Here is a 21709-nt window from a genome sequence, read left to right on the forward strand (position 1 = left end):
TGCATACACTTGTTTCCTGCGTGAGTAGGTAAATATTCCCTTCTCTTAATACGTGTTCTTAAAAAATCGTGCAATGTGAAAGCTTTGAAAAATTAAGAGATCGAACCTTTTTTGGTTTAATTTGTTTAACAACACACAGTAAGTTGGAAGAAAAGCGACATAAAGTTATCGTAGGATTTCTCCACTGTCTGTGAAGGTTCAAAAAGCGCATTTTTGGGTTATACAGTTGGTACAAGACCGTAATTGTGGATTGAAAGACAGGAAGATACACAATGAGTGGTCGTGTTTTGGATTTGTTCAAACCGTTCGAGGCATACTTGCCTGAAGTTATTGCACCAGAGAGACCAGTCCCATACAAACAAAAGTTGATCTGGACTGGTGTTTCGCTATTGGTGTTTTTAGTGATGGGTCAGATTCCATTGTATGGTATCGTTTCTAGTGAAACTAGTGATCCATTGTATTGGTTAAGAGCTATGTTGGCTTCTAATCGTGGTACTTTGATGGAACTTGGTGTTTCGCCAATTATCACTTCTTCTATGATCTTCCAATTCTTGCAAGGTACTCAATTGCTTCAAGTGAGCATGGAGAACAAGCAGGATAGAGAACTTTTCCAAATTGCCCAAAAGGTTTTCGCTATTCTTCTAACCTTTGGCCAAGCTGTTGTTGTTGTTTTAACCGGTAATTATGGTAAGCCATCAGATTTGGGTCTTGCAATTTCGTTGTTATTAATCTTCCAATTGATATTTGCATCCTTCACTGTGTTGTTGTTAGATGAGCTATTATCTAAGGGCTATGGTTTAGGATCTGGTATTTCTTTGTTCACAGCCACTAACATTGCTGAACAAATTACTTGGAAAGCCTTTGCACCAACAACAGTCAATGTTGGACGTGGTGAGGAATTTGAAGGGGCTGTTATTGCCTTATTCCATTTGTTGGCTATTAGAAAGGACAAGAAGAGAGCTTTGGTTGAAGCCTTCTACAGAGAAAACTTGCCAAATATGTTCCAAGTATTTGCAACAATTGGCGTGTTCTTATCCGTTTTATATTTGCAAGGTTTCCGTTATGAGTTGCCTGTTAAGTCAACCAGAACCAGAGGCCAATACGGTAACTACCCTATCAAATTGTTCTACACTTCTAATACTCCTATTATGTTGCAGTCTGCTTTGACTTCTAACGTATTTTTGATTTCCCAAATCTTATATCAAAGATTCTCTACTAACCCATTGGTCAAGTTATTGGGTGTATGGGGTACTAGATCTGACGCACCAATGGGTCAACAAGTTGCTATTTCCGGTTTATCGTACTACATCCAACCTCCTTTTTCTTTAACTGATGCCTTGTTAGATCCATTCAAGACTGTTGTTTATGTTACCTTTGTCTTGGGTGCTTGTGCGTTATTCTCCAAAACTTGGATTGAAATTTCGGGTACTTCTCCCCGTGATGTTGCCAAGCAATTTAAAGACCAAGGTTTGACCATCAATGGTAAGAGAGAAACTAACGTTTACAAAGAATTGAAGAAAATTATTCCAACTGCGGCAGCCTTTGGTGGTGCGGTTATCGGTGCACTATCAGTTGGTTCTGATCTATTAGGAACTTTAGGTTCTGGTACATCTATATTAATGGCAACTACAACCATCTATGGTTACTACGAAATTGCTGCTAAAGAAGGTGGGTTTACCAAGAACTTGGTGGCTGGTTTCACTGAAATGATGTAAAATCGCATGGACCAACACGATATTAGCAATGGAACAAAATATATAAAAAAAAAAAGAAAAACTTGCAAGATTCTCATTGGCACCATATAAGTACTAAGTGTCTGTTTTATTTTATAATCAATTACGCAAATAAAATTGAAGTAAAAATATCTATCACATAATTACAGTTGTCTTCTGGTGTACCTTCCCGAAACTTTTTAGACAGATATTTTCTCGTTAGTAAAATATAGACAAACAATGCTAATTGTTGTCAATGTTGTAAACAACAAAAAAGTAAAAATATAAGAACTCCTCATAGGGGGCTCGAACCCCTGACATTTCGGTTCCTTGCAAGCAATGCTTAAAAGCCGAACGCTCTACCAACTGAGCTAACAAGGACGAGTTCTCAGTTTAAACACTATATATACATCCACATATTCTATCCGTATTTTCACACAGATACGCGAACAAAGCTTTCATCTCTCTTTCAAAACCCTGCTTGTAAGTGATGGAACATAACAGAAGAGCTTACAATTACTGGCGAATATTCAAGCGCAAGTTAATTCTTACTCATTATTATTTGTCTATATACATGTAATTATGACTATATCACGAATTATATTTTTGTTTTTACATTTTGGAGAATAGCCTATTGTTAACGGCAGACCAATTCAAATTGTCTAAGCACTTTCTCACGAACTGAGATCTACCCTTTACACCGTAGTCCTTCAAATAAGCATGGTCCCACAAGCTGATAGCAATAACTGGCATGGTCCAGTCCTTGACGTTAGGGTCGGTAGCTAAAAGGTCTCTCATAGTGACAAACTGTTCCATGTCTTCTAAAGAAAGGGCGCTGTTCAAATCAAAGGATTGATTTCTGGCAAAGTAGTATGGAGTACCGTTATTTTGGACAGTTAGAATATGTAACTCTTTGGCATCATTCTCCACTAGGAAAAGCCATCCTTGTCCCAATACATCTTCTTCTGAACGCCTGACCATTTCATCCTTAAAGTTTTCCCATGGCATGCCATACTGGGTCTCCACCCTTTGCAAAAATTCACGCGATGGTTGTGTAACTTGTTCCATAGGTAGTATATTTTCCACAAACAAGTGGTTGTTGTGAAGGGCACTGGCTAAGTTGAAAATGTTCGTTAGATATGGTTTCTTAGCGGTGTGTAGCACCAAATGGAATGGCAAGTATGATTCCAAAGTGGTGCCAGCAGATGCTAAGCTAAGTTTATCACATAATAGTTGCTGTTGGTCAGTCCAGGTAGCCTTAAATGTGTTCGCACTCATAACATGTGGGATCCCTGATTCTAGGAGCCGAGAGACGCCCGGCAACCTAGGAACAGTGTGAATACCTCTTCTAAACACCTTATTCATAAACATTCTTAGAGTTAATTTGCCTTCTTCAAAGAAATTATATGTATGGTTTAACTCCAGAGTCCCAAGCTTGCCAGGTGGTTACTAATAACAGCTCTGTCTTGAGTTAAAATTACGCAGCATTCATAAATTATATTCAGCTCGACAAAGCTAAGATTGATGATGATTTTTTGGTTTCGATATAACATCGCTGAAAAAGGAAGAAAAGTTTTTGCATTTTTATCCTTACCCGGATTTGGTGATGTTTTGTTTAAAGGAAATTATTCCATGATGTATCGAGGAGATAGTGGAAGAATGGACAAGCGTTTGAAGCTTTGGGAGACCACGAAAAAAATAAACAATATGAGAGTGGGAAAAGCACAGTGTTAAACTGATACAAAGGAATAAAGAGAGGTGATATATAGTAATTTTACCAAAATTATATTCTGCATGTCGCTTGGAGTGCCATTATCGCAGATTATACAAGGACGATCTGAGCGCGTACGAAGCGGTATAAAAGGATTAGACGCGGCTTTAAACGATGGATTTCAACCGCAATCAATTTACGAGGTATATGGAGTACCGGGAATTGGGAAGACGAAACTTGGAGTACAGCTAATGAATGAAAACTGCGAGAAAACGAAATGTCTTTGGATAGACACGGTAGAGCAGGCACCTTTGAGCCTTATAGAGGATAGCGAGACATGTTACTTCACCAGGGTTAAAAAGTTTACGCAACTGTGGTATATGTTCCAGCATCTCGAGAAGTCATATGGGCTGATAGTTATTGACGGTTTTTCCCAACTAGTGGTAGAATATCTACGAGTATATGAGAAAAACTCTGGCAAAAGGGTTTCGCTACATGATTTTAAGGTAAAGAGCCTGATTCACATCTTTGCAATTATGACCAAGTATGCCACAGCAAATAACACTGTGATAGTGCTTCTGAACGATGCGATGAACACAGGATATCAAGACTATTCGGACGAAGCTGTCACGTCTTACCAGGGTGATGCGTCATCTGGCAGCTTCCTTGTAAAATCTGTAAAGAAGAGGCATATTCAAGTGCTTAAGAGCGGGCTAATAGCGAACGCTGCAGTTGGCGGAAAAGACGGCCGGTGGGAGGTCTTTTTGAGGAGCCGCATAGGTCTCTTTTGGGTGTGGGATCCTGCGTCAGAAAGCAAAGTTCCTGATGTCCTGCGTCAATTTGTAGTGTGGAAAAGAAGCAGCTCCCAACCGCAAATTGTTTACGTGAAAACAAACGAAAGAGGGAAGTTCTGCGACGGTCCTGTTGCTCCTCCAGTAAAAATGGCATCAACATCAACACCAAGCATAACACCAAGCGTAACAACCCCAAGCGTAACAACATCTCCGCCAATCTCTTCAACAGAAATTGGAAAAGAAAGCACTACTCCACGTACCGAATCAGAAAATGAATCAGAATTGGACAGTGCTTCAGAATCGTCCATACGCAAACGAAGAAGAATTTTAAGGGCCGTTGTTCGTACCGACCCTGGCCCTACATCGAACTCTGAACTCATCAAGAGCCATAGTCAACCACCCACACCAACTTTCTCCCAAAACATAATTCAGTTCACTCCAAGAATAGTATACTCTGATGCTCCCGTAGAATTCACAACACCGGAAGTGTCAACTTCGTCTATAGGTTCACTACAGACATCAGATGATTTAGACATAGTTTATAATAGCGAAGGCTAGAAATCCCGGTCGCAGTCAGTAACCGCTAATGCTGGCACTGGTCATCTGCTGTTAAACAAACTTTGCACATTGCTACTGGCACCCACTATCATTAGGTATGCTGATTATTCGTCATTTTCGGGCGCTCTGGGTCTTTTCACTCTCTACGGTTTCCCTTTTTTTCTGGCTAGAGATCTTCGCAGAACATTCCCGAAACAAGCTACTGAAAAAAAAAAAAAATTAAGGTACAATGAGACGGAAGAGAACTGTCATCTCGATCGACAGAGATGTGAAATCATTAGCAGAACACGGGCTAGGGGGTAGAAGCCAAGTGCCAGTGGGCAATGGCTAAGCGTTGGTAATAATCTAAATTGAATCAAGCTCTATGTTCAGCAGGGGTTAAGCTTGATTCCCCATTTTCAGACCCTTTATTGCTTAGATCTTACAAAATCAGCATCATTTAAAGTAGATCTATAATTGGAAGAATGCCGGAAAAAGTTAAAAAAAAAGGTAAAAAGAAAGTAACAGAATCTCACAAATATGTCCATGATGACTACTTAATATAGAAATACACACACATAAAACAACACATACTCAGTTGGCTGGTGGGCATGTTCCTTGAAGGAAACCTGAAGAAGCGGGGGAGAGGTAGATCCAGCACAAACTTCCTTTTTCTTCTTGTTTCTTTGCAAGTACTTTTTTTCTTTACTCTTTCTTCAATATCCCTATGTTATCCTAATTGGGAGAACATATGCGTTTGGCCCTTGCACTTTCATAGGGTTGGTTAATGATGAGTTTACTTTTAGAAAAATGGCACTTAGTGGTTATACCAAAAAAGACGCTTCTATTATTGGAATTCGAGATTAGAAACAAGGGTTGAGGGTGGACCTTCGTTGTTCAAAGGAAGAGATATAAAAGGTGTGGTATGTAGTCTTCAATTAGAGGGTTCTCGGTGATGTTCCGTTTCTTTACGATGAATATGTTCAGACACTTAAAACACCAGCAACCAAAGAAATCATAAACGATTTTCCTAGTACATTATTGTCTGACACTCGCTGAATCAAAACTATAAACATTATTAAAGAATGAAGCTATTCGTGGTACCAGTTTTATTTGCATCATCTGCATTTGCTGCTTTCTCTAACGTCACATCCAGTTCTATTCCAGTGGTGACCTCAGTTGCCCCATCTTCCTCTTCCGAAGCTCCAGCTTCCAATGGCACGGCAGACTCTACAGTCTGGACTACCGAGGTGGACACTGTCACCGCTTTGACAACTTACTGTCCACTTCCAACCACGATCACCACCAACGGTAAGACGTACACTGTCTCTGAGGCTACCACTTTGACAATCACTGACTGTCCATGTGAAGTTACTAAGTCTTCGCCTGTTGGTCCAGTCAGTCCAGAATCTACTGTCTGGACTACTGAAGTTGAAACTGTCACAGAATTGACCACTTACTGTCCACTTCCAACCACGATCACCACCAACGGTAAGACATACACTGTCTCTGAGGCTACCACTTTGACAATCACTGACTGTCCATGTGAAGTTACCAAGACTTCTCCTGTTCCACCAGCTACTGAGTCTTCCAAGTCCACCCCACCTGCTGAAACCCCAAAGACTTCTACTGGTGCTCCAAAAGAAAGTGTCGCGACTGTAGTTAAACCATCTTCCTCTGCTTCCTCTGCTACTATCGAAACATTTAATAACGCAGGAAACAGAGTTACAGCTGGTTTAACAGGAATGTTGTCATTCTTGGCCTTCCTATTATAAGCTCGCTGCTATAATTTAATATTTCACAACTATGTCTGTCCTATTTCAATTTTTCTTTTCCTTATCATTTTGTTTCTTCTGTCAAATTTTTGAAAGCTATCCTTTCCGCGCTAGTTGGAGTAGGGTTTTACTGGAACATTGATATTATTTTACGCCCTATCGTCTCCGCTTAGGAGACGTCTCATATCTTTCTTCTTCACTTATCTCTGTTTTCGCATCTAATATACTTGCAAAGTCAGTAATAATTTCAGGTTTCTACTTTTGACTTCTTCAGATATACCTATCTTTATAGCAGGCGAAGCAGTATATAATTCTGTTCACTCCTTGAACTGTATAAAATTTCGATACCAAGTTATTTAATAAATATTAGTTCTTCAAGGCATATTTCCTCGAACCATTCTCTGTCATCATATTCTTCTGTTACAAGTTATATTTTGAAAAGGAAATTTCACCAAAAATTCAACAAAGGATTTAACAAAGGATTTAGTTTTAACTTCGAAGGTTGCAAAGAAGAAAAAAAGGGATCAAAAATAAATTACATAAGGGAGAAGGATCGAATAATGAACTGAGTAATTTATTGGAAACAATCTATACATTATAATATATTATTATGGAAAACTTTTATAAAGGAGCATGCACCACTAATATCGAGTAAGCGTATGAATAAATGCGATGGCTCTGTAGAAAGCGCAAGATGTGATGTGATAAAATAATTACAAGCGTAGTGTAGCAATCTTTTCTCCGAAATGAAAAGAATTATGCGCCTTTCAATATACTTTTGCCTGAAAAGAACTGAAATGAATAACTTGAAAATAACTTTTTAGCTTTTGGCTAACATGGTCTAGAGCATGAAAGCGGCAAGTACCAATGGTAGAACAGTAGAAATGAATCTGCCAGAACCAACAGATGGGGCTGCACCTTCGAAGACGCTGGCCGTTGGTTCTCCTGAGTAACCAGAAGGAGTGTATTGTTGAATAGTGGTTGGAGAACCACCGTTTGGATTAGATGGAGGAGTCATGGTAGTAACGAAAGTACTGGAACCAGAGGTAACTGTAGTTGCGTATGCAGTGGTTGGTTCAGGAACTTCAGTGGTACCGGTGGTTTCACCATCTGAACCAGTTAAGTAAGAAGTGACAATACCATCAGATGGGTTGGCTGTACCGGATGGACCGGATGGACCGGATGGACCTTCTGGAGTCATGGTAGTAACGAAAGTACTGGAACCAGAGGTAACTGTAGTTGCATATCCGGTGGTTGGTTCAGGAACTTCAGTGGTACCAGTGGTTTCACCATTTGGACCAGTTTGGTAAGAGGTAATCACATCTCCAGATGGGTTCGATGGATCAGATGGACCGGATGGACCTTCTGGAGTCATGGTAGTAACGAAAGTACTGGAACCAGAGGTAACTGTAGTTGCATATCCGGTGGTTGGTTCAGGAACTTCAGTGGTACCAGTGGTTTCACCATTTGGACCAGTTTGGTAGGAGGTAACCACACCTCCAGATGGGTTCGATGGATCGGATGGATCGGATGGACCGGATGGACCTTCTGGAGTCATGGTAGTAACGAAAGTACTGGAACCAGAGGTAACTGTAGTTGCATATCCGGTGGTTGGTTCAGGAACTTCAGTGGTACCAGTGGTTTCACCATTTGGACCAGTTTGGTAGGAGGTAACCACACCTCCATCTGGATTGGATGGTGGTTGGTTGTTACCCTTTGGATTGGATGGAGGAGTCATGGTAGTAACGACAGTATCAGAACCGGAAGTTAAGGTTGTCTCATATGCAGCGGTTGGTGGAGGAACTTCAGTGGTACCTGTAGTTTCACCATTTGGACCAGTTTGGTAAGAGGTAACTACGCCTCCATCTGGGTTGGCTGGTGGTTGGTTGTTACCCTTTGGATTGGCTGGTGGTTGGTTACCCTTTGGATTGGCTGGTGGTTGGTTACCGTTTGGATTGGATGGTGGTTGGTTACCGTTTGGATTGGATGGTGGTTGGTTATCACCCTTTGGATTGGATGGAGGAGTCATGGTAGTAACGACAGTATTAGAACCGGAAGTCAAGGTGGTTTCAAACGCAGTGGTTGGTTGAGGAACTTCAGCAGTACCTGTAGTTTCACCATTTGGACCAGTTTGGTAAGAGGTAACTACGCCTCCATCTGGGTTGGATGGGGGTTGGTTACCACCCTTTGGATTCGATGGAGGAGTCATGGTAGTAACGACGGTATTAGAACCGGAAGTCAAGGTGGTTTCAAACGCAGTGGTTGGTTGAGGAACTTCAGCAGTACCTGTAGTTTCACCATTTGGACCAGTTTGGTAAGAGGTAACTACGTCTCCAGTTGGGTTGGATGGTGGTTGGTTACCACCCCTTGGCTTCCCCGGTGTTCCTTGACCATCAGGAGTAGGAATGACGGTACTGGTAGTCTCGCCTTCGGAATCAGTAGTAATACCGGCAGTTTCACTTTGAGATTCAGGTGGAACAGCTAACGTCGTGGTAGATGAAAATGCGGAAACACTTGTGTTAGCGATGGGGGTACCGTGCGTAATAGGGAAATTTGCTGGTGGCTTTCCAGGTGTTCTTGCTGTTGTGATTGGGTTTGGTGGGACAGTATGAGAAGTAATGTTCCCATAGAAAGCTGGAGAGCTTACTGATGTAGAAGTTGAAGCACTGCTCGATATCACAACAGAACTTGAAACCACTGCTGAGGTTCGTTTTCCAGATGGTGCTGGGCCAGATTTTGCTGGGCCAGATGGTGCTGGGCCAGATGGTGCTGGGCCAGATGGTGCTGGGCCAGATGGTGCTGGGCCAGATGGTGCTGGACCGGTTGGTGCTGGACCAGATGGTGCTGGACCGGTTGGTGCTGGACCAGATGGTGCTGGACCGGTTGGTGCTGGACCGGTTGGTACTGGGCCAAATCCTGTATTGCCAAATGGTGTTGGATTTTGTCCTGGTACTGTAGCTGTTCCCTGCTTTGGATTCAAAGTAGTCGAAGAGTTTGCATACCAGTTGCTTGGACCTGAGCTGGTCGAAGACGAAGAAGAACTATTGACTATAGTAGATGACAATCCAACTGATGAAGATGTAGAAGATGACAACTGAGAACTCGACTGAGCTGTAGTAGTGTTAGACACAATTGCTGATGAAACTGTAGCACTAGTTTCGGTAGATGAAGATGCAGTGGAGGAAACAATTGGCGAACTAGATTTAGTGGTTGGTTGAACTGTAGTAGTGTTAGACACAACTGCTGATGAAACTGTAGCACTAGTTTCGGTATTTGATGATGCAGTAGACGACACAATTGCTGAACTAGACTTAGTAGTTGGTTGAGCTGTAGTAGTGTTGGACACAATAGCCGAACTAGAAGGAGCGGAGGTGCTAGATTTAGGAAGAGTTGCTGTTTGTTGTTTTGGTTGCAAAGTGGTTTTACTGGAAGCGGAAGATTTCGAAGTGGTAGTAGTGGTCGATGAAGAAGTCTTAGAAGTGGTCTTAGAAGTGGTCTTAGAAGTGGTCTTAGAAGTGGTCTTAGAAGTAGTGGTCGATGAAGAAGTCTTTGAAGAAGTCTTAGAAGTAGTCTTAGAAGTAGTCTTAGAAGTAGTGGTCGATGAAGTAGTCTTAGGTTTTTCGCATGGGTAATTCTTTGGATATTTGACATCTCCACTTCCATGGGCTGGCCAGAAGTAACTTGGAGCGTCAGTTTGAGATCTCTTCATGTTGTCATAGTTGTTACAACCAGTCATCAAATCGAAGGAAGTTGCACCATATGACCAGTTAGAGCAATCGGTGTTACCTTGGCAGTATTCGAATTGGATTTGGAATGAAGGCATCCAAACAATCGATGGATCCGATCCATCAGGTTGACCATAAACACGGAAAGTAGCACTCCAGTCGGTTGGGTTGTCAATCTTAAAAGTCTTTTCGTTGAACCCATATAACTGGAAAGTCCCGCCATCTGGAGAGTTAACACCAATGATCTTCAAAGACCATAGAGACTTTAAAGGAATTTGTTTGGAACCATACGTGTGTATTGTAACAGTGTAAATGTTGTCCTGCACCCATTTGACGTCAGTGACATCTACATTGTATTGGATTGTACCTGTGTTTTGAGCATGGAATGAAAAGTCTAGACATGGACAACCATTTGTTGCCTTCACAGACACTGAACCCTGGTCACCCTGAACAAAGTTTGGGCTATTACCGGCAGCTGCCACGAAGACTGCTTGCCATAAGTAGGCGAATAAGCAAAACAATTGGAACTTCATGTTTTTGGTTTCCGTTAAACTATGTTCTTTATCTAAAACCAAAGACCAACAATAGAAATTGTCTTGCTTTTATCCTGAGATGCTATGATGGCTTGTGATTCAACCATCTAGTTGGTCATAAAACTTGTATTATTTCATAATGGAATGGAATCCGAGAATCTTTGGAAAATTAAGTTTGAGCCGTTACATTTATACAAATCAATCGTTGTCAAATTCCTCGATTAGAAATAACGGTCTGAACTGACTAACACCTGGTTAAATTGCCATTGTCTATGATTTTATTGTACGTTATTATTTAGGAATAAGTAACGATTCCCGGACTCAGTGCCTAGTAAATTTAGCTATCAGCTTAAGAAATAAACTCGATTCATCGAGTAAAGGGAGAAATATTTGAAGGTGTTAATACAGTTTTTTCTGAGGCAAATTCACTTTACTGACACATGCAGAGTATGCATATAAAATATGTTCTTCCCCTTTTAGAATACCTTCGAGAATATGGAATGATCGAAATATCAGCAAATGAAGCCGCCCTGCATTCTCCGAAGAATTCATAGAACAGAATTTGTGCATGAAGATCCATGGTGTATGATTTTGGTTGAGTAGGGGAAAAAAAAGTAATGGGGACAAGAAAATCCCCCTCCCCTCTTAAGGCACCGAATCAGGGCATGCACGAATTTCTGCAAATGCATACCTTTCCCGAACTATAACCTTATTTCTACTGACCCTTCTGAGGTCGTTTTCCTTTCGGTTTTCGCATTGTGAGCCCTTCTTTTCTTTCCGGCAACCTAAAATATGCAAATTCATGCGGAAAAACAACGCATTCCGATTCCCTCGAAATAAATCGCAAATCATTGATTACCCTCCCAGAAAATTCGTAGAGAGAACTATTTTGCTCATCTTAGAGGAAATGCATTGAATGCGGAGCTAAAAGAAAAAAATACCGTAGAAGTAATTATTTCAGCCCCCTTGCGCACTAGTTAGCGGGATACATCTTGATTTGACCTTTATTTCTTTGCTAGGGTCGCATTTCAAAAGCGTCATTTAAAGTTTTCATTAAGAGTTTTCCACTTTCTTTGACGGATTTCATGTATATTCCTTCCATGCATAAGCCGACACCACTTCTAGAACAACAGTGTCTGATTTTGTTGCATGATTTGTGTTTAACAATTTGGTACAGCCCAACCCAAATGTACTTAATATTTAGTATATTTAGTTGACGGCTATTAAAATGTACTGTGTAAGGGTTTTTAAGGTTTTAGAGTCATTATTTCGCAATGCTTTAGGAACATAGACTGCGTCGTCCGTCCCTTCACCAGTGTTTAAAATTCCGTTCAGAGACTGCGTCAATTGGTATCGTTTTTACGTAATTTCAACTATACACACACAATCTTCTTAAAGGCACAACTCAGAATACTCAATGTTTATGTGTAAGAATGGGACCAGCAGAAGATTTTTCCCCTCAACTTATTCACAACCTTTTCTTTAGAGCTACAAACAGTATTATTCAATGCCCAAAAGAGAGAATAAATTACAGCTACCTCATGTCTAATGTAATTTCTGGATATTTCAAACACTTCTTTACTATTACCAGAAGCAAAATCATTCAACAGTTAGTGATAACTACATACTATTTAAATCTAAATTTTGTATTTTTTAGTATTATAGATCGTTTTTCGAAGTGTTATCTTCAAGCTCGCTAACCTGACTTGATTTTCATCCCTGCCTCAAAATCGTTATGTCTTGTTGTTCTTTTAGTACAAAAAAATTGAAAGTTGGCTCAGTCATATGCAAGAAAAGAATTCTGTCTTTCTCTGCATATGCGGAAAAATACATGTGCATTAGAAAACAAAAAGAAAAAAATCCATATTTGTATGCATGCGCGTCTTCTCTTATTTCGCGTCTACGCAGTAAGGCAGGAAGCTCAAAGTTATATCGGCCTCATTGGCATTGATATTACATACGTTTAAGTAGTCTATTATTATGCCGGCGATTGAAATTTTGAAAAGGATTGGCCAATTCTTCCGGTTTATAGTAAGGCTAGGCGTTTTTTATTACGTTACAACTATTTCTGTATATACGAAACGGTTTACCTGACTGTTACAAGGCAATAAGCTGTCTTGAAAATTTCTTTATTTAGGGTAAGAGCAATAGTAACTATGCAGAGAGTGTAATTCTTCTCCGAATTGAGACTAAACATTAGACTCGGCAGAAATGAAATGTCCACTAAACAGGGGAATTTTCCCTCCTTCTTTGTTAAGCGTTCAAAAGCTCGGAACTGGGGAGACACAGGCATCTCTAAGGGGCAATCAGGCCCCCAAATTCCTTAAATTTTTGATTGTACAGTGTTGATTTTGCTTTTCCAGTCTTAGGTACGTACACATTGGCTTGACACCATTTAGGAAAACATTTAGGAAACAAAGACTACAGCGATAATAAAAATTCTCTCGATCGGAAACTGTCAGGGTATGGTTTTCGCTTCCATAGATAAACAAATATCCACTAGTTATCTGAGAAAAGGGAAATTATTTTACCTTCTCGTACAGTAAAATGTAAGCAGTTCTGGACTCAGCGGAATTATCATTACCTGCTAAAACGTCTTCTCTGTTCTTTATCTCTTCGACGTTTACATCATCAATTCTAAACCATTTATTTAATCCTTTATCGTACACGTCACAAGTGTAATGTCCTCCACTAGGTGAAACACCATGGTGATATATAACACCGCTTAGGGTATATTTGAATTGGTCCTCAGATGTTGCTGTAGACGCAAGGTTGGGTGAAATTGACTTGTTTGGAATAATTAATTCGTGACCATACTTCACTGTTTTTCTAATTTTCTCAATGCGCCCATTATAAGTGTTGTAATTGCTTAAGTCACCTTTCGTTGACTGTGAAACGAAAGAGAACCGTTTTAACTGAATTACAAGAACGTTGGGCAACTTATCTATGCAAGTTTGCTTCATTGCTTCCACCTCGTTTCCAGAGGAACTCTTTACTTCAATTATTTCGTGTTCACTGAATTTTTGGAAAGCAGTCTCCAAGTCAACGACATCTGGACTTGATATATCCATTTGAATAGTTTGGAAGGGATCGTAAGTAATAGATTGAGATTCTTTATTTTGAGGAGTGTCAAGAACGGAACGGAATTGACCACCAAATATAGTTGATATTGGGCTTGACTCTACTTCTGTGATCCGTTTGGATGCGCTCTTAGACTTTTTGCCTTTCTTGCTAACTTCTTTCCACTCTTTATCATCAACATCAGTCAAATCTCCAGGTTGTTTGTATTTCTCTAGTAGAACTTTCAAGGCTTGGTCAGGCTTTTCCGTGAATGTAGCGTTCTTGTATTTGGTGATGTATCTCAAAAAGTAAGCTTTCTGATCATTATCTTGCAAGCTTTGGACAATATTCAAGATATCGTTACTACTTAAAATGTTAATGCTGTGAATGAACTCCTCGTGAAGCTGGTCGAGCATATGCGTTAAAAATTCTTCCGCATCTTCTTGGCGACCCCAAGTTAGATCTTTGAACTTTGGCAAGTTGGAAATTGATTTGTAAAAGTGTTCAGGATCTATGGATTTGATGTTGGAATTAGAGTTGCTTGAGTTGGACTTCGTCTTGGAGTTTTCTCTTGCTTGAGCTAGTTCTTGATTTACTGTAGCCCTATCAAAACATTTGAATATCTCCATACAGGCCTCTAGTAATGGGGATACGGACGTTGATTTTTGAACTGAAGTCATGTGAATGACATTTAAAATGTTCACAAAGCTTCTACAGTGAATAAGCAACTGTAATACGGAGGATATGAAACAGATGCTGCCTTTGTTATATATTCCTCTTGGCACTAGTTCAGTTATTAATTTTTCAGCTTTCGAATTTTGGAGAGTATGAGAAGTAAATTCTTGATCAAAGCATACTCTTAAAGCTACCGATCCTAACGGTTCAAGGCTCTTGACAGTAGGAGGGATATATTTTTTATCCTTCTTTGCAGTAGCAAGGTTTGGAGCTGTTTGATGTGCTTTCGTCTTACTTAGGCCTCCTGCTGCTAGTTTAGACCATGACTTTACAGGAAGGTTTTGTGCAGGTACAGGCTTAGGAGAAAGTGATTGCACTGGACGTTCTGGAGAAGCAGAACTTGATCTTGCAGTAGCCGTGTTTTCCGTTTCAATAGGCTTTTGATTGGCTGCGTTTTGTTTTTCAGTTTTTAAATTGTCTACTTGTGAGGTTTTATCAAGTTCCTCAGATCCCTCAGACCTCTCAGATTCTTCAGATCCCTCATAATTGTTAGGTTCATCAAGCTTTGAATCTGTAACACTTTTTGAGGTAGTTTTCTTCTTAGCTTCGGTCTGGGTAGTGTTAGTGGATGTTTCTAGTTGTTTGGTAAGAGCTGCTTTTTTCTCACTCTGTAACTGTTCTCTTTTTGACCTTGCTTTGGAAAACTCATCGTAGTCGGTGTTTATATAGAATGGGTATGTTTCCTTAAGTGACTCCTTATTGAAGTAGTTACTGTTTCCAACTTCAAATCTATATTCTAAACCCTTTTCTGACACTTTCGAAGAGTTTGGAGAGGTATTGGGTACATTCGTGTTCATAGGCATATAATTATTGTAAGCATTTGGCTTGAAGTTAGCATTCTTGTTGAATGTCATTTTCTTCTTAGGTTGTTGGATATGAGGTTGCTGATGGGCCATAGCATCCATAGTTGGTGCATAAATTGCCATAGGGTAAGGCGGATAGTGCCCTGCAGGGGCGCTGTACCCGCCCATATCCATGTACATATTAGCGAAACCAAACTGCGAAGGGGGAGCCATGTAAGCCATGTTTCCCATGTCTTGACCAGGCTCCTGTGGTGGATACATAGACCCAGAATAATCTCTTCCATCCATCTTTGGCTGTGATGTTTTGGGTTGCGGTTTCTTATATGTCTCTTCTCTTGATCTGAATTCTCTGCCAGCACCTGTTCATCATAAATGATTTCGGATTGGTGCTTGAATAATAAAACATTCGTAATTACAGCCTTTCTATTTACATTACGTATAAAATGACTGAATATAAAATAAAACAAATCAGAAAGTAAATGTATATACTGGTTTAAGCATTGATTGAATTTAGTATGAGTTACCATATCTCCAATTGGTTGATGCCCAATAAAATCCCTTCAATTGGTTGTTTTTTTAATATAATTTTTTTTTCTTTATCAGCACTTTCTTAAACTTCACTTTTGAATGCATCTTTATAAGAATAAAAGTTTAGTAATAGAAGAAAATTGTCCAATGTTCGATATATATTTTATCAACATTTTACTGTAATTTTATTTACGTCAATTAAAGTCAAAAAATACTTACATACATCATTAGCGTTCTATAATTTATATTGAAGAATATTAAAATGATTATTCCACTATATTCAGGTGTAGCTTCAGCCAATCGTCTTTGTTACTAATGCAGATTAATGAGACGGTCTGTTTTACTGCTGTGAAGTATTTTAGCACTTTTGCTGATGTTTGTAGAAGTATTGCCCCAGCTAATAGGTGCTGACAAAGAGTCTTACTAGTGTTCATGTACATATTTTCCCTAATCCTTGAGAAACAGTCACCTGTCGAATGTGAGTATATCTCGAAATATTTGTCCAATGGATCCTCATCCGCAATAGTAATCGATGTGAGATCCTGTAAGCACTCGGAATACTCGCTACAAGAACAGAACCATGCAGAAACATCCACATATATAGGTTCTTTAGAGAATTCTTGATCGATAGACTGAACAATCATCCTAAGTAAAGTAGTAGATCCAAGGTTATCATCATAAAGAGTTTCCGCTAGAGCTGACACATCATATATTCCATTGTTAGACCCTTCACTCGAACTCCATACATACAGAAAGATGTTATGGGTTTCAAGTAAAGAGAAAGCCTTCACAAACATATCATTGGGAAATAGTTGATGCAGGAATGCCACGGTAGTGTCGTTTAATCCTGTTCCATCTTCATTCACTAATGAAGAAAGTAAACTGGAGTAGTTCAAGAACCTCTCCTGACATAATTCCATTGATGTGCAGCTGAATGAGTTTCACATACACAGTCATCTGTAACACGTCAGATTATATTCGCCGTTTTCCAGCAACATAGATCTCTGCACAAGAAGGAGCGCGCTATGAAATATTGTTGTCTTTTAGGAAGACAACAAATGTCAGTCACGTGATATCTTTTCTTGAGGTTCTCCATGAACAGCAAGAAAGGGAACCCAAAACCTCTTCTCAACCAACCGGCCCTTGTTTTTCATTCTTGGAACAAGTACTATATACCAGACTGAGGTAGCTTTAAATGGATAATAAGGAAGAAAGCTTTGAAAATGCTTTCCAAAAGGAGTTACGATATGAAAAGCCAGCAAATGCCAGTGTTAGTTATCAAGAGAAGTCCATATGGTATTTGTTTTACTGAAACAAGGCTAATACTAATACTATCTCCGCGTTTAACTTTGAGGAGAAAGGTTGAGTAGAATATGAATACTAATAATTAAAGTTCTTTTAGGTACTTTGATGTTTTTGGCTAACCGGTAACAATCTTATACATTTTGGGCAATCGTTATAGCTTATAGGAACATTTGTAAATCAAGGTTTTACATAGTGCTAGCTTCAACGAAATGACAAGTTATGTTTAATTGCGTATTCTTCACAGATAGATCCCCAAAGTTTGATACCTTTTTCAATATCTTGCGATTCGAGAAAACTTATAGAAAGTCTTACAGATCTCTGACCCCAATTCTTTTCATCGCCGATAACTTCAAAAGAGCTTCCGTTGGCCAATATAACGTTATAACGCTTTTCAAGTTCATCTTGAATTTCCTTACAATTATAACCTTCCGGTAATGTGCACCAGGAGAAATAGCCTCCGAGTTGCATGTCATATTTCGTATCTCTTGGAAGGTATTTTTTAATGGCTTCATATAATGTAGTCGATCTAAGCAAGTATTCTTTTCTCAAATTGCCAATAACTTCCGTTGCCTTGCCCGAGTTTAACAATGTCCCAACAATCATGGAGTTTAATTGAGAGGGAGTACCACCCGAGACATTTGCCCCACCTTGTGAGAGTTGCCAAGCTAGATTACGATTTACAGTTTCTTGGCATCCAAATCTTAAACCTGGGGCAATGAGTTTAGAAAAAGTAGCATTTGACACAGTGTTACCATAACCTGACTCTCCATTTTCATATGAAAGTCTATCTAAATGAGTGAGACGTGGAAGAGGACGGGGCAATTTATCGAGAGGGTCATCATATTTCAACAGGTCATAAACATCATCTGATATAATTAGCATATCATGCTTCCTTGCAAGTTCTATAAGTTTTATTCTTGTCTCCAGTGAGTATGTTTGTCCTCCAGGGTTTGAGTATGTTGGAATCAAGTATATTACATATCGATAAACTTTTTTAGACGAATTGGGTGCTGTTATTAAATCCAGATCAGATGGATGGTCCACAGATATCGAATCGAAGTACTTTATCTTCTTTTCTAGGGTCTCCAAGTCGATCCTCCCATGTCCAAGCTCTTCAATTGCAGTCAACTTGCCGCCAAACCCCGAATCAATAAATGTCTCATTGATGAGAAAGTAAGTAGGAGATACCAAAAATGCCTGTCTGGTATATCCAGTATGGGGCAACGTTGTTTGTTGTAAAATATTCATGACACCGTAGGAGGCTCCCGCTGTTAAATTAATATATTCAGCCTTCGATTTCATTTTTTCTTCCGCCAATTGGAAACACGTATTGTTGAAGTCCGCAATAGCTGTACGCACCCAAAGGGAACCTTCATCTGGCCCATAAGTCAAAGGATGTCTGTCCTCGTTCTTGTCATCAAAGTCCCTAACTTCAGGAGAGAGCAATTGTGTTGTTGCTTCAATTATTGCCTCACGAGGCAACAACCGAAATGACGGATGTCCCTTGAAGAAGTTGATAGGTTTAGAAGTAGCAGTAGTTTTAGGATGTGTGGTCATTGAAATGGTACACTGCTATACAAATGTTTCTTTGGAAAGTATTTATAATTGAAACCCCACCTAAACCGATGTTTAGCCAAATAATACGCCCTATGAAGAGTGATTACTATTTGGTTTTTTTTGAGTGCAAATGTTTGTTTAATCATTGTTTAATTCTAAGTAATGATAAGCCGAAGGGACCTGTTCCATTTTTTTTTTTTTTTTTTTTTTTTTTTTCACCGGCAAAGACTATGATAGCGAAGACATCAGTCACATCATCAATGGATTATGGCACCTCCTCCTAAGGTTCTGATTTTAAAGCATAACAATATAAAGGGAGGGAGAAAAATTAGAGCAATTCATCACTGGAAAGATCTATGTAGTACTATTTACAAGAGCGTTTTTTCCCTTTTATTCTAGAAGTCCCAGAGACTGAAGTTTCCTTGTAGTCTTTTCATCAAAAGTCATATGTAAGGCTTGCAGCTCCTCTACTAAATCTCTCATGGACACTCCGTCACATTCGTGAAACAAGATTTGAACAGAGTCCTGGAGGTATCGAGATAAATCTACCGATGTTTTCTGGACGAATTCTTTGAACACGTCAATTTTTTCGGCCCCGGAGACATGCGGTTGCAGCAAGATCATGTTGAGAAGCATGGGCATTGAATATGGGTTCATGGAGCCTTCTTTACAATCGTTCAATAGCCATTTTTTCAACCTTTCAATAGGTATATTACGCATTGAAGCCGTTAAGTTTGGGAAATCATACACCGAAACAGGATAGTGCGTGAGCTCATTGTCAAGCTCGACAATGTAGGCATGCCATTTCTTCTTGAAGTTGGCTTTTGTGTTCGGCCTTTTCGCATATATCTCAATGTGAGCGTTTAACAACAAGTACCGGTAGCCATCCCACCTTATACCACGTTGAGAAATGTAATAGCGGTTGTAATGCCGTAGTACTGTCCGCGTAAATCCATATTTATTTTCATGAACCGATATTTTGGCTATATCCGCCAAGATATTAGGCCTCACCACCATAAGTTCCCGTCGTACTACAAAAGTGTTCCAGATGAATGATATAGACGGCCAGTGAACATATTTTGTGGACTGGGCCAAATAGAATTGCATAAAAGACTTATCTATGCTCTCTTTCGGCACTTTTCGTACTTCTCTCAAGACTTCTCCAAGGTTCCCTCGCAAACACTTTCTGGTAATCGCAGGTAAGTCCAGCATCATGATTTAGAGCTTGCTCAGGGGCCTATTCCAACACTACCTCTCGCTGGATCTTCTCTGCGAGCCCATTTTGCTGTACTTCTTTCAACACTCGAATAATGAATGAAAAGATCATTTTGATGTATATACCATTCAAAATATGTAGACTAGTAATAGCACTTGTAAAAAACCTAAAAAATATTTTAATTTTGACATGGGCTAAATGAACATGTTTGTTTCTGAAATCGAATTTTTCAAAAAAAAAAGTTCAACCAAAAGCTCTCTTTCTCTCAATCTTTTAAGTAATGAATGGATTTAGTATAGCAATTCAACGATTTCTACAGTCAAAAAAGCACTTAGCGCTATCAAGTATCCTTTCACAATTAAAGTTTGGTACGAGAAGCTATAAGGGTAAAGTGTTAGGGAACTCTATTCGCAGTATCTATCAAACTTTTTAACTTATATTGGTTTTCACTGTCATTCCAAATTAAACTATAATGTTGAGGTCTACTTTTCTGCGTGCGAGCAAAAAATGCTCCATGCCTCTCTATCAGTCAAACCTAATCGGGAGATCGGGAATTGCTGGTGCAAGCTTCATTGGATTACGTTTCAAGTCTGATGTACCTTTAACCAACGTCGCCCAAGAAGCCAGTGCCAAAGTTTCAGAGATTCAAACACAACTACCATCTTTTGATGAAAGCACTGTGGAGGCAGCATCACAAGTAGGTCAGATGGTAAGTGATGCTTCTAACCAAATTGGATACTTGAGTAGTATCGGTATGGCTAAGTCTTGGCTATGGCCTCCAGACTTAATCCAAAACGTTATGGAGTATATTCACGTGTACGCTGGTCTACCATGGTGGGGTACCATATGCGTTACTACAGTATTGGCGAGAGTGGTACTATTCCCATTATATGTCAAATATTCGGATACGTTAGGGAGAACCTCTAAGATAAAACCTGAAATGGACAAGGTTAATGCTGATTTGATGGCATGTTCTGATACAACAAAAGCTCAACAGATTGCTTTGAGAAGAAGAAAGCTCTTAAGTGAAAATGGTATTAAAAATCGTTATTTGATTGTTCCAATTGTTCAAATTCCTATTGCAATCTCATTCTTTACCTCAATTAGACAGATGTGTTTGTACCCTGTAGAAGGATTCTCTACCCAAGGTACCGCTTGGTTCCAAGATTTGACTTTAGCCGATCCATATTTAGGACTACAATGTTTAACGGCTGCAATGTTCGTGGCCTTGGCAAGAAAAGGTGGTGAATCTGGTGCCCAACAATTCTCTCCTCAAATGAAAAAAGTTTTCACCTACTTACCTATCCTTTCTATCCCAGTTACAATGAACCTATCCGCTGGTGTTGTACTATATCTTGCCGTAAATGGTGTTTGTTCCATGACTCAAACTCTACTGTTAAGAAACAAGGCAGTCAGAAAGTTTTTGAATATCGCTGAAGTTGTTAACCATCCAACCCCTCCTGGTCAAGGTCCACCAAAGGGTGTTTTCGAAAGTTTTAGAGAGTCTGTTCAAAAGGCAAGAGACCAAGCTGAAAAGAGAGCATTGATGAAAGAAGAAGAGGATAAGAAAAAGGAACTTGCCAAGAAGGAAAAACAAAATCAAAGAATCAAGATTGTTCGTAGAAAGTAATTTTTGTTCTTTGAACATACCCCCGTACCATTCAAACCTAACCCTCTTCCTCATGTAATTTATGATAATCCTGTAAATAGGTTTTTAA

The 21709-nt window shown here is 39.5% G+C and overlaps 10 protein-coding genes and 1 non-coding gene across 11 annotated transcripts; 4 read left to right on the forward strand and 7 right to left on the reverse strand.

The window, feature by feature from the left end:
- Nucleotides 1–272: 272 nt before the first annotated feature.
- Nucleotides 273–1715, forward strand: SEC61 (translocon subunit SEC61; the record flags this gene model as incomplete). Its single annotated transcript, XM_022818042.1, has 1 exon — nucleotides 273–1715. The coding sequence occupies one exon, from the start codon at nucleotides 273–275 to the stop codon at nucleotides 1713–1715; it is 1443 nt and encodes a 480-aa protein (XP_022674748.1).
- Nucleotides 1716–2003: 288 nt separating this feature from the next.
- On the reverse strand, nucleotides 2004–2093 carry KLMA_R213. The gene is given in 2 exon segments: nucleotides 2004–2040; nucleotides 2058–2093. It is a non-coding gene; the product is annotated as a tRNA-Lys (tRNA).
- Nucleotides 2094–2324: 231 nt separating this feature from the next.
- Nucleotides 2325–3083, reverse strand: RSM26 (mitochondrial 37S ribosomal protein mS42; the record flags this gene model as incomplete). The annotated part of the gene is made up of 1 exon (XM_022818043.1): nucleotides 2325–3083. One exon carries the CDS (start codon nucleotides 3081–3083, stop codon nucleotides 2325–2327), a length of 759 nt encoding a protein of 252 aa, XP_022674749.1.
- A 423-nt stretch (nucleotides 3084–3506) lies between these two features.
- On the forward strand, nucleotides 3507–4775 carry RAD55 (putative DNA-dependent ATPase RAD55; the record flags this gene model as incomplete). Its single annotated transcript, XM_022818044.1, has 1 exon — nucleotides 3507–4775. The coding sequence occupies one exon, from the start codon at nucleotides 3507–3509 to the stop codon at nucleotides 4773–4775; it is 1269 nt and encodes a 422-aa protein (XP_022674750.1).
- Nucleotides 4776–5839: 1064 nt separating this feature from the next.
- KLMA_20427 (uncharacterized protein) lies at nucleotides 5840–6529 on the forward strand (the record flags this gene model as incomplete). The annotated part of the gene is made up of 1 exon (XM_022818045.1): nucleotides 5840–6529. One exon carries the CDS (start codon nucleotides 5840–5842, stop codon nucleotides 6527–6529), a length of 690 nt encoding a protein of 229 aa, XP_022674751.1.
- Nucleotides 6530–7370: 841 nt separating this feature from the next.
- On the reverse strand, nucleotides 7371–10787 carry MUC1 (flocculation protein FLO11; the record flags this gene model as incomplete). Its single annotated transcript, XM_022818046.1, has 1 exon — nucleotides 7371–10787. The coding sequence occupies one exon, from the start codon at nucleotides 10785–10787 to the stop codon at nucleotides 7371–7373; it is 3417 nt and encodes a 1138-aa protein (XP_022674752.1).
- Nucleotides 10788–13309: 2522 nt separating this feature from the next.
- On the reverse strand, nucleotides 13310–15673 carry UBP3 (mRNA-binding ubiquitin-specific protease UBP3; the record flags this gene model as incomplete). The annotated part of the gene is made up of 1 exon (XM_022818047.1): nucleotides 13310–15673. One exon carries the CDS (start codon nucleotides 15671–15673, stop codon nucleotides 13310–13312), a length of 2364 nt encoding a protein of 787 aa, XP_022674753.1.
- Nucleotides 15674–16179: 506 nt separating this feature from the next.
- SHU2 (Shu2p) lies at nucleotides 16180–16833 on the reverse strand (the record flags this gene model as incomplete). The annotated part of the gene is made up of 1 exon (XM_022818048.1): nucleotides 16180–16833. One exon carries the CDS (start codon nucleotides 16831–16833, stop codon nucleotides 16180–16182), a length of 654 nt encoding a protein of 217 aa, XP_022674754.1.
- Nucleotides 16834–17419: 586 nt separating this feature from the next.
- On the reverse strand, nucleotides 17420–18775 carry KLMA_20431 (2-aminoadipate transaminase; the record flags this gene model as incomplete). The annotated part of the gene is made up of 1 exon (XM_022818049.1): nucleotides 17420–18775. The coding sequence occupies one exon, from the start codon at nucleotides 18773–18775 to the stop codon at nucleotides 17420–17422; it is 1356 nt and encodes a 451-aa protein (XP_022674755.1).
- A 390-nt stretch (nucleotides 18776–19165) lies between these two features.
- PET122 (translational activator PET122 family protein) lies at nucleotides 19166–19990 on the reverse strand (the record flags this gene model as incomplete). The annotated part of the gene is made up of 1 exon (XM_022818050.1): nucleotides 19166–19990. One exon carries the CDS (start codon nucleotides 19988–19990, stop codon nucleotides 19166–19168), a length of 825 nt encoding a protein of 274 aa, XP_022674756.1.
- Nucleotides 19991–20505: 515 nt separating this feature from the next.
- On the forward strand, nucleotides 20506–21621 carry OXA1 (membrane insertase OXA1; the record flags this gene model as incomplete). Its single annotated transcript, XM_022818051.1, has 1 exon — nucleotides 20506–21621. The coding sequence occupies one exon, from the start codon at nucleotides 20506–20508 to the stop codon at nucleotides 21619–21621; it is 1116 nt and encodes a 371-aa protein (XP_022674757.1).
- Nucleotides 21622–21709: the final 88 nt, after the last annotated feature.

This window comes from Kluyveromyces marxianus, chromosome 2 (genome assembly GCF_001417885.1).
Source record: "Kluyveromyces marxianus DMKU3-1042 DNA, complete genome, chromosome 2".
Classification (NCBI taxonomy): Eukaryota; Fungi; Ascomycota; class Saccharomycetes; order Saccharomycetales; family Saccharomycetaceae; genus Kluyveromyces; species Kluyveromyces marxianus.